The 14,351-nt window shown below is 39.4% G+C and overlaps 1 protein-coding gene across 1 annotated transcript; it reads right to left on the reverse strand.

Annotated features, from left to right (window-relative positions):
- Positions 1 to 1,634: 1,634 nt before the first annotated feature.
- tmem65 (transmembrane protein 65) lies at positions 1,635 to 12,380 on the reverse strand. Its single transcript, XM_060887080.1, has 8 exons — positions 12,228 to 12,380; positions 10,673 to 10,904; positions 5,573 to 5,617; positions 4,659 to 4,726; positions 4,205 to 4,259; positions 3,071 to 3,113; positions 2,848 to 2,953; positions 1,635 to 2,070 (listed from the first exon to the last, which is right to left on the reverse strand). Exons 2-8 carry the CDS (start codon positions 10,893 to 10,895, stop codon positions 1,948 to 1,950), a joined length of 663 nt encoding a protein of 220 aa, XP_060743063.1. The 5' UTR covers positions 10,896 to 10,904; positions 12,228 to 12,380; the 3' UTR covers positions 1,635 to 1,947.
- Between the last annotated feature and the right edge of the window lie 1,971 nt (positions 12,381 to 14,351).

The following is a 14,351-nucleotide window of genomic DNA, read 5'->3' on the forward strand; positions in this document are numbered from 1 at the left end:
ATTCGCATTTTCTCCGTTTATCTGTGCAGGAAAATCCTGTTAGCATGATACTGCTTAATAAAAATACAAACATTAATACAAATAGTATGCTCATATTATACACATACACTGGAAAGAAAAAAAAAGTCATGAGATGACATTGTTCGTGCTAACATGAAAGACAATTTTCCAGACAAACAACAAATTTGTTTAAAAGGTGTGTTTTATGATTTCTAAAAAAAAAAAGTTTCTAAAACAAACCATGTCGAATTCTACTAATACTAAAAAAAATCATCATTGGATAAGTTAATAAAACTGAAATTTGCATTATTGCTGTGTATATTTTTCAGGACCAGACATTAGCCCCGCCCCCTGTTAAAACGTAACTTACGCTGGATGCACTGGTGGGATACAAATTTTGTTACAGTTTGTTCATGGTTTTATTGCAACTGCCATTTAGATTATAACTCGACCTCTGGGACAACAAATCACAGCCTTTTAGTGTTTTAGTGAAGCCTTCCTTCAATTCAGCTTCCAGATACTTGAGCAGTCACTAAATACTATAATATACGGTATGTATATTGTGTCCCGTTTGTTCGCCAAAGCTGTAAAACAGAACTTATGATTAGGATAGAAATTAAGATGGTACTTCAGGTGAAGGCACTTGCCAGCACTGCCATTTGATCAACGAGAAAATGTAATGTAATGATCCAAATTTCAGCTGAAAATTTCAAATCACTGGATAAAACAATAATCAATGCCATTTGGCAGACATCCTTATCCAGAAGGACTTACATTTTATATCATTTATTACAACTGAGCAATTGAGGGTTTAAGGGCTTTGCTCAGGGGCCCAGCAATGGCAGCTTGGTGGACCTGGGATTTGAACTCACAACCTTCCGATCAGTAGTCCAACAGCTTAACCACTAAGCTTCCTATATATAGCTGATTATATATAAAACTATATATCGTCGCTGTCAGGCGGAATCCTCGTAAATCCTCGGTTTCCTCCAAAACCGTTATTTTTCAGGAAATTAAAAAAACTCCGTACCTTATCTGCAGTGCACAGGGTTTAGTCCGCGTTGCAGTGGATTGTCTTGCGCTAAATTCCTGTCCTCAGATGAGCACCAGAACTAGCGGGGGTCAAGATTTTTTTTTCTTTGAGCCCAGTGTTTTGAAGACATTTACCTCAGAAGATGTGTTGATTCGTTGCGACTCTTATTAAGGAGAAATATACCGTGAAGCTCTCCAGCGGAGTGAGGAAGAGGTGGACAGTTGAAGTGTCCAATGGAGTTATGAGATTTGTGCTCAAGCTATTTTCAAGACTTTAGATTGATTAATAACTTGTAAAAATAACAGACCCATGTGGGGACTGACCAATAGCATCGATATGTGAAAAAATATGAAATTAACAAAATTTGGACATACGAGGTTTCCGCCCGACAGCGACGATATGAAACATTCCAGTATCTGTATATAACTAGATTAAAAAAAGTTTTTAAAAACGCTTAAAACGGTAAAAAAATCCTGCATGCAGAGAGATAAAAACATTTTGCCACAAGAACTGCTAGCACGTTATTGGACAAAGTGGATATTTTTTTTGTTCGTTTGTTTGTTGCGAATGTATAGATATTTAATAATTCGCAGATCCTCCATTTTCTTTTACAGCCCTACCTTCATGGGTTCTATTTCTCACAAGCCCGAGGCTGTAAATGAACAAAACTTCACTGTGTAGCTGAACAGTATAGTGTTAGTGTTGTGTTAGTCGGCCATCTTGGACATCCGGTTCCACTAAAGGCAGAACTTTCTAGAAACAAATCCTCAGCAGGATGTTGTCAATTCATTGGTTTGCTGAACACAGAGCATGAATGACACTTTGTCCATGAGAACATTAGTAGACTTAAGGAAATAAAAATCCCAATAGTGTTGTTGTGCGGTGTTGTTGTGCAGCGGTTTGTATTAATAAAGTTATTTGGAGTGTGAGATTGGAGTTACTGCTGCACTCTGAGAAACATTTTCATCTTCATCGTTAAGGAAGAAGAGTGGGAACATCCCGAGCAGGCAGCCGATCGTGACGCCTATCGCCTTCCCCTGCGTGCAAGCAAACACACACACGCACACACACACACACACACACACACACACACAATAATCTCAGAAACCAAAATGAACTTTGCCTTTTTTAGATTTTCAAATAAAAGCTGCAATGTTTTGTAAAATTGAGGATTTGCTCAAAACTATCAGAATTTACGACTCTTATGGAGACATTTGGTCTCAGAATAATATAAAATCAGGTCCACACACACCACTCACCCACACACACAAATACACACCTACACACAGTTACACACAGTAATAAATACGCATACACCCAACCACCCACAAACACATACACTCAGTAACACACACACACCTGCAAATACACACACACACACACACACACACACACACAGTTACACACACACACAGTAACATACACTTACACCCAACCAGAAACATACTCATACACCCAACCACCCCCCTACATACACACAGTAACACACACACACAGAGTAATACAATCACATAGTAACACACACACACAGTAACATACACATACACGCAACAAGAAACATACACATAGACCCAACCAGACACACAAACACACACACAGGTACACAGTAACATACACATACATCCAACCAGACACACACAAGCATACAGTAATACATGCACAGTAACACACACACAAGCATACAGTAATATATGCACAGTAACACACACACAAGCATACAGTAAAACATGCACAGTAACACACACACTAACACACAAACATACAGTTATACATACACAGTAAAACACACACTACAACACACTAACACTTCTTACTAAGTGTGAGCTGAGCCTGGTCTGCCACATGTCAGCCTGTTTGGGTGTAAGATCAGGAATCTGCATCCCCAAGCGGGCAGCTAGGGCCTCAACATAACCTGCAAGCCTACACATACACACACACACACTCATAGTATTAAGTATTTCAATTCTGTGTGCGCGCTTGTCTCTGCATGTGTGTGTGTGTGTACGTTTTGTGTAGTTGCTTAGTTCATTTACTTACCCAAGCCCAGCCAGGTCAGACACCAAGTTTCCCAATGCTGCCGCTGCAACCACAAAACAGCATTAGTCAACACACACACACACACACACACACACACACACACACACACACACAGACATACTCAGCAAGAAATTCAGAAGAATTTCAATATATAACCTTTGTTACGGATGAATAAAGTTAACTCATATTATAACGGACCTGTAGTTAATGAAGGAAAAACCTGGGTGAGGCTTTTCTTTGGAGAATGACTGAAAGCTATAACTTGCACACTGACAGTTATAAAGCACTGACGCTGGAGACTCTTTCCATAAAAGCTACATAATGTATTATAAAGCCACATAACATACAGCTACATAATGTAAAGTAAAGCTACCTAACATAATATAAAGCCATGTTATAAAAAGCTACATAATGTAGTATGAAGCTAGTTAACGTATTATAAAGCTACATAACAATATCAAGCTGAATATATACTGTAATACAGTATAAAGCTTTCATTATTTCATTCGAACTGCTAGTTTTTCGTTGAGCCATGAAGCCTTAAATGACTTCATTTCGACACTCGTGCACATGTTCAGTTCTGGCAGCAGTGCCTGATAAACACTCGTTCTAATAACTCTCTCATCTTGGGACACGCCCTGAACATCATCACCGTTGGGAACATGAGCTGAAAGACTCTCAGACATTTTTAATCTTAGAAGCCAGTGTTTACACTACACAAAGCGTAAATGTGGGTGAAACAGGTTTGGCTGGAATCCCTGAATAAAACTGTTCTGGAGCTTTGTGACTTTTTTCGCTGATCTTCACAAGTTTACACCCCATGTTGTCTGCCAATGGCTCATTAGTAACCCATGTCAAGTTTCAGCATGCTTTACACAGATTTGTTAAAGGAGCAAAAAATATTACAAAACAGTCTGATATTTAATACATTACACTGTATGATATTCACACACTGTAAACTTGATTCTTTTCTTTAAATCTCATTGGTCTAGAACAGAGTCCGTGGTGTCCATTTTTATCATTTTCAGCATTGAGACCCCAACGATGTGTATCCAGAGCGACTTTATGACTTTATATCTGACACGTAATGGAAGCTTACAATTATGATCACTGCCTGTGTAAATATAAACGTACCTGCCATAGTTGATATTCCGAAGGTCACGCCGATGGACAGCTCAATCTGGGTTCCCTGTGAACACATGAATTATTACAAAAACCTCTGGAACACATACTCGACCAGAACATCTGTGCAGATGTAAAAAAGTCGGTGCTAATTGGCATTTGGCAGAGGCCGTTATTCAGAGCGAATTATTTTTTGTTTTAATCTCATTTTATAAAGCTGAGCCTTGCTCAGGAGCCCAGCAGTGGCAGCTGGGTGGACCTGGGATCCGAACTCACAACCTTATGATTGTTAGTCCAACACCTTAAGCACTAGGCTAGCACATTCCTTAAACCCTGATCCAAGATCAGGTCTGGATCTTCTACGATAATATCCATGTAATCACACAAACCCTAACGTCAGCTCGTTTAACTGAAGCTTGTGCCAAACCAGAAGCACTTAACCACTGGAGAGGCTCATACCACTTACTGCAGCGATCATGATGGCGTTGTCAAAGAAGCCGAATCCGACAAACGGGATAGCGTTGTGAAGGAGCACTGAAATTAAATACAAACATGTCAGTGCATGCGAACAACGAACATCTCTAGACATTTTTTCTGTATGACTATTTGACATTTAAGTGGACTTAAATGGGTTGGGCTGTAAAAAAAATGCATTTTCCCGCTACATAAAAATATATAAAAATAAAAATGGACCAATACTGATAGATGTGCCAGTATTGTTACCAGCAAAATAAATCTATTTTAATTCTCATCGGGCTCCAGTGCTTGGCACCCGTGAGTTGCTACTATCTCCTGGAATCCTGACAGCACCTTCTGAAAACCAACCAAGATGTAGATACCTCATGCCCCCAGGTTCTGCCACACTAGTGAAAAAATTAGTAATTTTATTTGTTGCATGTTTGAGGTCCAAAATATGGGGCTACAACCAACATGAATAGAAAAAAAAGACTTATAGAACTCTGGGTCAGCTTTCACCTCAACAACACCAGCCCCAACCTCTGTAGCTAAATGTACCTCAGAAAGATGCTGGCAATTATTTTTTTAGCTGAATTTGCTCTTTGGGTTTTTTCTGGCTATAAATGACACCTGCATCATGAGGTCTTTCCACACCAGTGTAAATGTGGCTCTCTGAAGTGATCTGAAACTGTCAGCAGTACATGAGCTCCTCAGGTTTATTTGGAGTTACTTTTTAGGCAAAAAGTAAAATAAAGATATTAAAAAATAAAGAAAAGGAAAGGCAAGTGTTTTAAAAGAAGACAAAACCACTTAAGACTTTGTTAGGTCTGAATTAAAAATGCATTTAAGGAGAAATCTCATGTTTTCTTCCATCACAAGTCTTTGGTGTATGTGAGGAGACAGGAAACGTGTGTCATATCTCACCGTATCTCAGCTGATTGGTGCTGGGGGGCAACGACTCCAGTTTCTCTGAAGGGGGAAGAAATATTCAACAGAATTTCAGTTACAGAAACAGCATTTATTCATCACCCAAACAGACATGCACATCATCCCAGCTACAGAGCATGTGAAGTGTTAGAAACACACTCCATTAGATTCTCTCTGGAAAAGCCGTTAACATCAGCAGAAAATAATCACGGCATCTTGGGAAAACAACATTTCTTATCTCCTACCGGTTGAATTCTGGCTTCTGATTGGTTGGCGGGTGTTGAGTATTTTTTTTTTGTTGATGGTGTGAACATGGATGGTGTCAGAGGTCTGATGAACCCACATCAATGACAAACAGAACCATAAAAGAAACTTTTCCTGTTTACATTATAAACACTGAAAGCATTGAGATCATGTGCAGCTGATTCCCTTTCTGGTTCACATTAACCAAACCGGTTCATTTAAAGTGTACTACATTTAAAGCAGCCTAAGGATTGGAAACATAAACTGAAAAAAGGCTTATCTGTGAAGTAGAAATGTCCGCCAAAATTTCTTCTTTGCTATTGTTTTATCATCACTTATTGTACATGCTAAATAAACAAACAAACAAACAAACAAATAAATAAATAAAGCTAAAAAAAATTTACCAAGCACAATACTTCCTATTAAAATCATGTTCTAGTGACTGCCTGATTATTTTGATGTATTAAAAACATTTAAAGTTTTATATTCAAAGTGTATTTTATGTCACTCGGTGTAACCGTAGTAACGCTACCACCATGCCTGTGATGACTGAGCTGGAGTTTATGTTGTTATACATTCTAAAAAGACAAAAAATTTCAGCCCATATACAGTACAAGATGCAAAATATACCTTTATCTTTAAGCACCTTTCCTGTTTATTTCAGCAAAATGTATAAATATCACACAAGAGAAACATCAGCATCGGCAACTCGTCAGCCGTGTCACTGGAACAGAGCAAAACCTCAGAAGGCATTACTCTCTCCTCCGAGCATGACATGGGCTACTGTGAGCTTGTGTAGTATGCGGAAGAGGGCGGATATCGCTTTCCTCCGAGTGAGAGTCTGAGCAAGGGTTTGAAATGGTGTGGCGGTTTCACGTGTCTCAGAGGAAGTCTTCATGTTAGTCTTCATCCTCCTGGGTTGCTATCTAGCAAGCTCTGTTGTAACAGGAGTGAGTTTAAACTAATCTAATCTAATCTAATGGCAGGGTTAAAGTTAAAGCTTTAATTTAAGCTTAAATGCAGTTGTCAGTAGCAACTGAGACAGTCTAGGGATTCTCACCAAGCGCTTAACCCCAGGTTATCATCATTTATAACCCCAGGCAGAGAAACGCTTCACACTCGTAATTTAGAAGCAGGATTTTTTCTGCTTTTGTGTTTGTGTGCCAAACGTGTACAGTGCAAAAAGAAAGATGCTTAGCAACAGAAAGCGAGCAGTGCATGCCTCATATCACATGCTCTGTACAGTCACATGCGTGTTGTGTAAACAGTAGTTTCAGAGTTTCAAAGGAAAAAATATAATGTCAAACACTGACGGAAAACTGAACTGGAGCGAAGAGGAGTTTTATTTTTCCAGGACAAGCTGGATGGAGGACAGAAATAACAGAGTAAAGAGTATTTAAGGAACTGACTGAAAAAATAGCAGAAGTAAGATGTCATCGAATGCCTGGTCAAAGGCAAATAATAATAAAAAAAGAAAAAAAAGATGAGAAAATTGTGAAAATTATAAAAACCATGCTCAGGTGCCGAATCATAGACCTGAAATATTTTACTCGATCGTGTGAAAGCCTGAGACGAGACTTTATTTAAAGCGGTGGTGTGCTGAATTTATCAAAACAGGGCTGCTGATATGCAGATAATAAGAGGTTTAATCCAGGGTTCAGGGTTGTACAGTGTGAAACATCAGATTATGAAGAGCCAGGATTCAGTGTTAATCCCAGGTCAAGTATGAGCCGTGTGAAACCTCCAACTACATAACCTAGGATTCTCTCATGTTGCTAATGTGACTCGCTCATGTCGGTTCCTTCTCAACAACATTAGAAGGATTCGGCCATTTCTGTCCTCACAGGCTGCTGAGGTACTTGTTTAGTCTCTTGTCATTTCAAGACTGGATTACGGCAGCTCACGCTGGCAGGTCTACCTATCAACGCAATTCATCCTCTGCAAATGATCCAAAATGCAGCGGCACTGCTTGTTTTCAGCCTGCTTAAGTTCTCGCACACCACCTCGCTGCTGTGATCCCTGAGCTGGCGTCTGGTAGCTGCACGCATCAGATTCAAAACACCGATGCTGGCCTACAAAGCCAAAAACGAACCAGCTCTCTCTTATCTCAAAGCCCTCATCACTCCTCGCACTGCACCCCACACCCTCCGATCTACCAGCACTACTCGACTGGTTCCACCATCTCTCAGGGTAAGAGGTAAGTATATTACAAGACTCTTCTCTGTTCTGGCAACAAGGTGGTGGAATGAACTTCCCCTAGAGGTCCGGACAGCTGGCTATTTTCAAACAATGGTTGAAGACCTACTTATTCAGGAAACACTTTGCCTTGCACTTCCTTCCTTCCTTGTTGCATATATGTTTATAAAAAAAAAAAAAATAAAAACTTGAACAATGTTTTAGGCTCATGGTATCTTAAGTATGTAACCTAGTGAATCAGAGTTAATGTATCTAATGATAGAGACTTAAGCATTTATGTACGTCGCTCTGGATAAGGGCGTCTGCCAAATGCTGCAAATGTAAATGTAAATGATTCTGTTTATTCAGTTTACTAGAATGCAAAGGAAACGATTGCAGTTAGGGGAAGCTCTTGAGATGTTCATCACTGAGAAGCTGAGGAGAAATGAGACTTTTTAAATCATTTCTGTTCTATTAATCCTCTGTAATAAATGTCACATGCTTAAGCCAGAGCATAACAAGAGGCAGTGTTAAAGTGAAACCAAAGGATTTACACACACACACACACACATTTAGAAATATTAAACCCTGACACACTTCCCCTCACAGCACCGAGCTGCATGGCTGATATTTCAAAATCCAGACTTTTTTTCAAATAAAGACACCAGACTTAAGTACAATCAGAACAGAGGGGAAGTGAACAGAGGCTTTATTTTATTTTAGACTATTTGGACTCCTTTACCTACCCTCAGTCCCTTCAGCTTGAACCCTGTCTCTGCTGAGCCCTCTCCTGAATGGGCCGCTCTCTGAGCGAGAGGGAAATGAAAGACAGAAATGACTGAGAGAGACGGAAGAAATAAGACAAGAAACAGCTCTGCTTTCAGAACAGTATTACATTCATCAGAACAGGAGCCTATAAAAGACAGGATAAGAGAATTATGGAGCTTGAAAAGACAGAGAGCTCTCAAAGCTCAGGACGGGACAGAACAGGACGTAAAGCCGAGGTGATGAGCGGCGGCTTGAGTCGCTTGAGCGCTGCTGATCAGATCACAGGTCGTTGAAGGGTAACGATAAATGTCTCACAGCTGCACCTGCACGTTCCTTATGTTAGTATAAATAACCAGGGTTTCCCGCAGCACTTTGCAGTTCGGGTGGCCCGTCTAAGCTGGGAAACCCTACCACCTTAACTAGGTCGTCCAAAAAAACAAAAATTCCGCTGCACAAAAGGCCGTCAAGTGCACCTCGGAGAATAGCGCGGATGCGCTTCACACCATGAGCGGGCACACGGCCGAAATGAGAGAGATGTGGTCCGTCACTGTCTGGAGGATAACTAGCCAGTTGATAAAACGCGTGTCCGTGAGAACTGTAAGTGGACTTATGTTTTGGGTTTATTTAAGCCTGTTATTGTATTAGTCTATAGTTCTTGCAAATTTAAAGTAAGTTAGCTGGTGATTTTGTTGTTTGAGTTCTTCACCTGCTAGCTAGGTTGCACATGCCTGTTTTTAATAATTGTTAAACGTAGTACAGAGTCTGTGGTCAGTCTCACAAAGAAGCCCCGCCCCCTGGGACATGAAACCCCCGCCCAACCCTACCGCCTTAGAAATTTTATGCGGGAAACCCTGATAACTATACGACAGACATCGCATTGTGTGTCAAGAGAATAAACACAATATTATTATGACTACAAATAAAATTAACAATTAAAAAAAGCCATACTTCACATAAGACTGCTCATGACAGATGTGCTGGGTGTTGTGGTTTCCCCCAAACTGAGAAGACAAATCATTTGTTTCCTTTATAAAACTCAACATCTGAGAAGAGACGGAACTGAAACAAAAACAATGTCCTAAAAATTGTTCGAGGGACGTTCCCTGCGTTACACCATCATAAAAGGGCAGTGGTAAGTATTTAAGGCTCTGAGCTGTTGATCAGAAAGACAAGCTGCCACTGTTGGGCCCCTAAACAAGGCCCTCGACCTCCTCTGCTCCAAAGGCATTACATCATGGCTGACCCTGTGCATTTCCAAAGCCGGGATCTGCTTCTTCATGTTCTGTTTAGTAAAACAAATCTGTAGAATCATCTGCAGTTGCAGGATTTGGTCTAAATCCATGTTCTTAAGTTCAATTCAGTTCTATTTGTATTGCAGCTTTATTCACAAGATGCTGTCACAAAGCAGTGATGGGTTACTTTAGGTCAAACTCTTTATTCTCTAAAACCAGTTCGAATCACAGTTTCTGCTCAAACACATCAAGAACAATACATCCTCCATTTCTCTTACTTCCTCTCCTGATAAGGATTTGTCTTTCTTCTAAGTTTGTGCTAACTGTTAGATTAGACAAAATCACTCTTGTCCCTGTCCAATCAAAGACCTCCACATAGTGACACATCTGAATAACTCTTCTCTGTGTCTCTTTTGGCAGGTCTCCCAGGTACCTGAGGAAGCGTGGAGTGGAACAGGGAAAAAACAGAAAACTAACAAGCAGCTTAAAAATGAAACCACCCTTAAAGAGGAAACCACAGGTGGTGATGACCATGAGAGGTTATGAGGAAGAAACATTGAGACCAAAAAACTTTTCAGCACTTACAATAAAATCTAAACTACGTTTGTGAAGTTTTCGGCCCCTTAAGCGAGTTATAGTAACCTTAATTGGCAGCGTGTGTGTGTGTGCTCTTTCTTACCCTGAGCGATGGCGATGGACTCGAAGTTCTGCAGCTCTCGCAGTAAGCAGCTTCGCTCTGAAGCATGCAGGCTGTAGATAAAGTCTTTGGCTCCTTTAGGAGTGTTTAGCAGTTCCAGTTTCTCTTTGTGCTTATGTGTGCCGAGGCAGCGTTTCTGTGCTCCTCGAACACATGGCCTCAGGGTTCTCTGCAAACAGAACCTGAGCATTATAGAAGAGAACATGTGGAGAACCTGAAATATGAGAGAGAGAGAGAGAGAGAGAGAGAGAGAGAGAGAGAGAGAGAGAGAGAGAGAGAGAGAGAGAGAGATAAAGAGAATTAGTCTTTCTGTGTGAACGGTTAAAGGTTCTACAGTACAGTGGGTTCCTTTTGGAAGGCTAAGTTCCCTTAACAATTCAATGAACCCTATTCCAGCAGGATTAAACATCAGCTTCAATCTTTTTCTTTCAACAAACTCTGCTGTCTTTCCCATGAAGGAAAACATCCTGACTGTTAAAAAGAGCTAAAACTGGAGACTACTTCTATAAGAGCAGAACACTTTACAGAAATTTACAACGTATCAACCAGTCAAAGCTTTTCTTTTCTGCTTATAATTATCTACAGACGATTTCAAGCGTCGCATATAAACTTGTGATGTGGAGCTTCGGTTCCTTTCGACCAATCAGATTTGAGATTTCAGTCACTCAGTAAGGCGAGCAAGTTAATAAACCTGGGACGCATCAAATTCAGAATCTGAATCAGGTTTATTGGCCAAGTGTGTTTACACCCACAAGGAATTTGGTTCCAGCTGTTTGTGACTCAAAAGTACAAACATAAATAACACTATACTATACAAGACAAGACAATACAGACTGTACAAGACAAAACAGATGTGATACAATAGATATTACGAGTATTAAATATGAATACACAATATATGACAGATCAGTTAGGTACATAAAGTGTGGGAAGTGCAAATAACAATATTGTAGTGTGTGTATTATACAGATGATGTGATGACTGACAGTTCTGATAATTCAGTACTTATGCTATGAAGCAGGGAATATAATTATGGTGTGTTGTTACTCAGGGTGATTGTCTGGGGAAAGAAATAATACATATAATAATAGTAATAGTTATATGGTAGTAATATAATCCTAATTATATTACTGTATGACATTTGACCTCTAATATTTAAATCCAGTCACCATTCCAGGTCTGTATCTGAGATAACATACTCCTTACAAGGGTGTGAAGTTCCCATGTGTTTAGACCCTGACCTACTGCAGTGCATTGTGGGAGATTCCTGAGTGTCCTGGATGTTCTATAGACATGATACTGTAACTCTACCTCTGTAAACAGGGCACTTTAAAGTGAGTACAGTATATATTCAAACACTTTAAGCTCTACAGCTTTTGGTGGATGCTTTAACACACCAGGACTGAATAATTAAAAAGTTATAAAGCTCTTTATAAGAGGAGAAGAAGCTTTAATCAGAGATTAATCAAGAACTAGGTCATTAAAATAGTCACAGGTTTATGCAAAGAAGATCCAAGTGTAATTTGTAATTTCTCACCCAACAGGTTAAAGGTCTTTAATTCATCACTGAGGTTGTTGTTGTTGTTGTTGTTGTTGTTGTTGTTGTTCTGAAGCTTGTAGATTTCCCAGATTTCCAGTCATGACCATCAAGAGCTAGATAAATAATTCATTGATTAAAAAACAAAGTTGTAACAGTCGAACAGTGAGAAACACATGTGCAGTAACTCCCTTTACACAAGCTGACAAAGTTTCCTCGCCCAATGTGAGTCAATGAGTCACATGGAAACCATGTAACAGGGTTGCCAGATCAATACCTTAGCCGAAGACCCTCCAATAAAAAATATATAAGAATATATATAGAAAATATAAACTAAATAGATATTTAAATGATCTTTAAAACATATCACAGTAACAGTGCATGTGTATGGAGTCTATATTTCTAACATTTGTAGTGATTTAACCACTAAAATATAAAAGAAGCTGAATTTCAGCACCACCGCTGTTTATTTATAACTCCGCGGTGCGCTCGAGAAGCAAAACCGGTTATTTGACTGTCTGATTGGTTGACGAAGAGACCACGGATAAAGAACTATCCAATCAAGATGCTCCGTTTTGCGTACGCGAGACGGTGAAGCAGGGTTGCAGGTTGATCACAGTGGCTTGTGGGTAATGTAGTTTTCTTTCGGAGAACATGGATTAAAAATGTCCGTCAACGCACTACATTCCCCATGTGTCCATAAGAAGAAGTGGATTTTTCTCAACACTATTACCTTGTAACCGAGACTTGTCATATTTGAGCGTTTCTGTAAACGAAGCTCGACTAATTCTCCTCATATAGAATACTAATATTCATTTACACTCTAATAATATCTGGTCTCTTTCAGGCTAAAATGGGCTTCTTATTAGTGATTTCTGGTCTGAATCCGTTTAAAGCGTGCAGTGACGCGGTGTCGCCACCAGAGGGCAATGATTAGTGTGTAATTGTGGTTCACTGACATTACGGTTATAAATGCGCTTTAAAGCGTGCAGTGACGCGGTGTCGCCACCAGAGGGAGATGATTAGTGTGTAATTGTGGTTCACTGACATTACGGTTATAAATACATTCACTGTCCACTTAGGAACACCTGTATACCTGCTTATTTATTATAATTATTATTATAAATATTATTTATCCAATCAGACAATTGTGAAAGCACCACAATTCATAAAAATCTTCAGCTAAAGTTTACATCAAACATGTTGTTGCATCATCTGAAGTTCCTAAAGATCATTGGAAGAAAAAACTGTGTGTGTGTGTTTGTGTGTATGTGTGTGTATGTGTGTGTATGTGTGTGTATGTGTGTGTTTGTGTGTGTGTGTGTATGTGTGTACAGTATGTGTGTGTATGTGTGTGTATATGTTTGTGTGTGTGTTTGTGTGTGTGTGTATGTGTGTGTTTGTGTGTGTGTATATGTGTGTGTGTGTGTGTGTGTGTGTGTGTGTGTTTAAGCATCTCCCTGTACTCAAATTCCAAACTGAATGTAAATTATTCAGTTAAAGAAAAATGGATAAAAAATCTTTCTTTCTGATTTTGAATGCTGTGCTAGATTGTATTAAACCTTACTGTCATTACCTTGTCTGTGATCTGGCTGAAGCCGGACTACTGAAAGCTACAGTGTGTGCTTTTGCTTTGAGTTCTCATGATCCAAAATCCCCCAACACCCCCCTTCCCCCCTCTATCTATCTATCTCTCTATCTCTCTCCTTATTTGTCTCAAGTAACAGCTGCTCGATTAGAGAAAGTAAAAGTGAACAAAGAGTGGATTTTCTGAGCGTCTTGATGCAGAGCCAATTAAAGCAGTATTACAAGACATACTGGGACTTGACAATAATGTAGCTTGGCCTAAGTCTTGTCCAAAGCAATCTTCATTTTTAACATAACATAACATTAATCCACGTTCAATATTGCTCCACATTTGAAGCTCTACATCCAGTCTATTAAAATGCAAACAGTCCTGTTTGATTTACTGGGTTTATGAGACACTGAGTATACAGTAATATTTCAATTTCTATTCAATTTTATTTCTATAGCACTTTTAACAATGGACATTGTCTCAAAGCAGCTTTACAGATTATAAGAAATATAGAAACAAAATTTCAAGGATTAATATTAGACTTATAT

Source organism: Tachysurus vachellii, chromosome 14 (genome assembly GCF_030014155.1).
Source record: "Tachysurus vachellii isolate PV-2020 chromosome 14, HZAU_Pvac_v1, whole genome shotgun sequence".
NCBI lineage: Eukaryota > Metazoa > Chordata > Actinopteri > Siluriformes > Bagridae > Tachysurus > Tachysurus vachellii.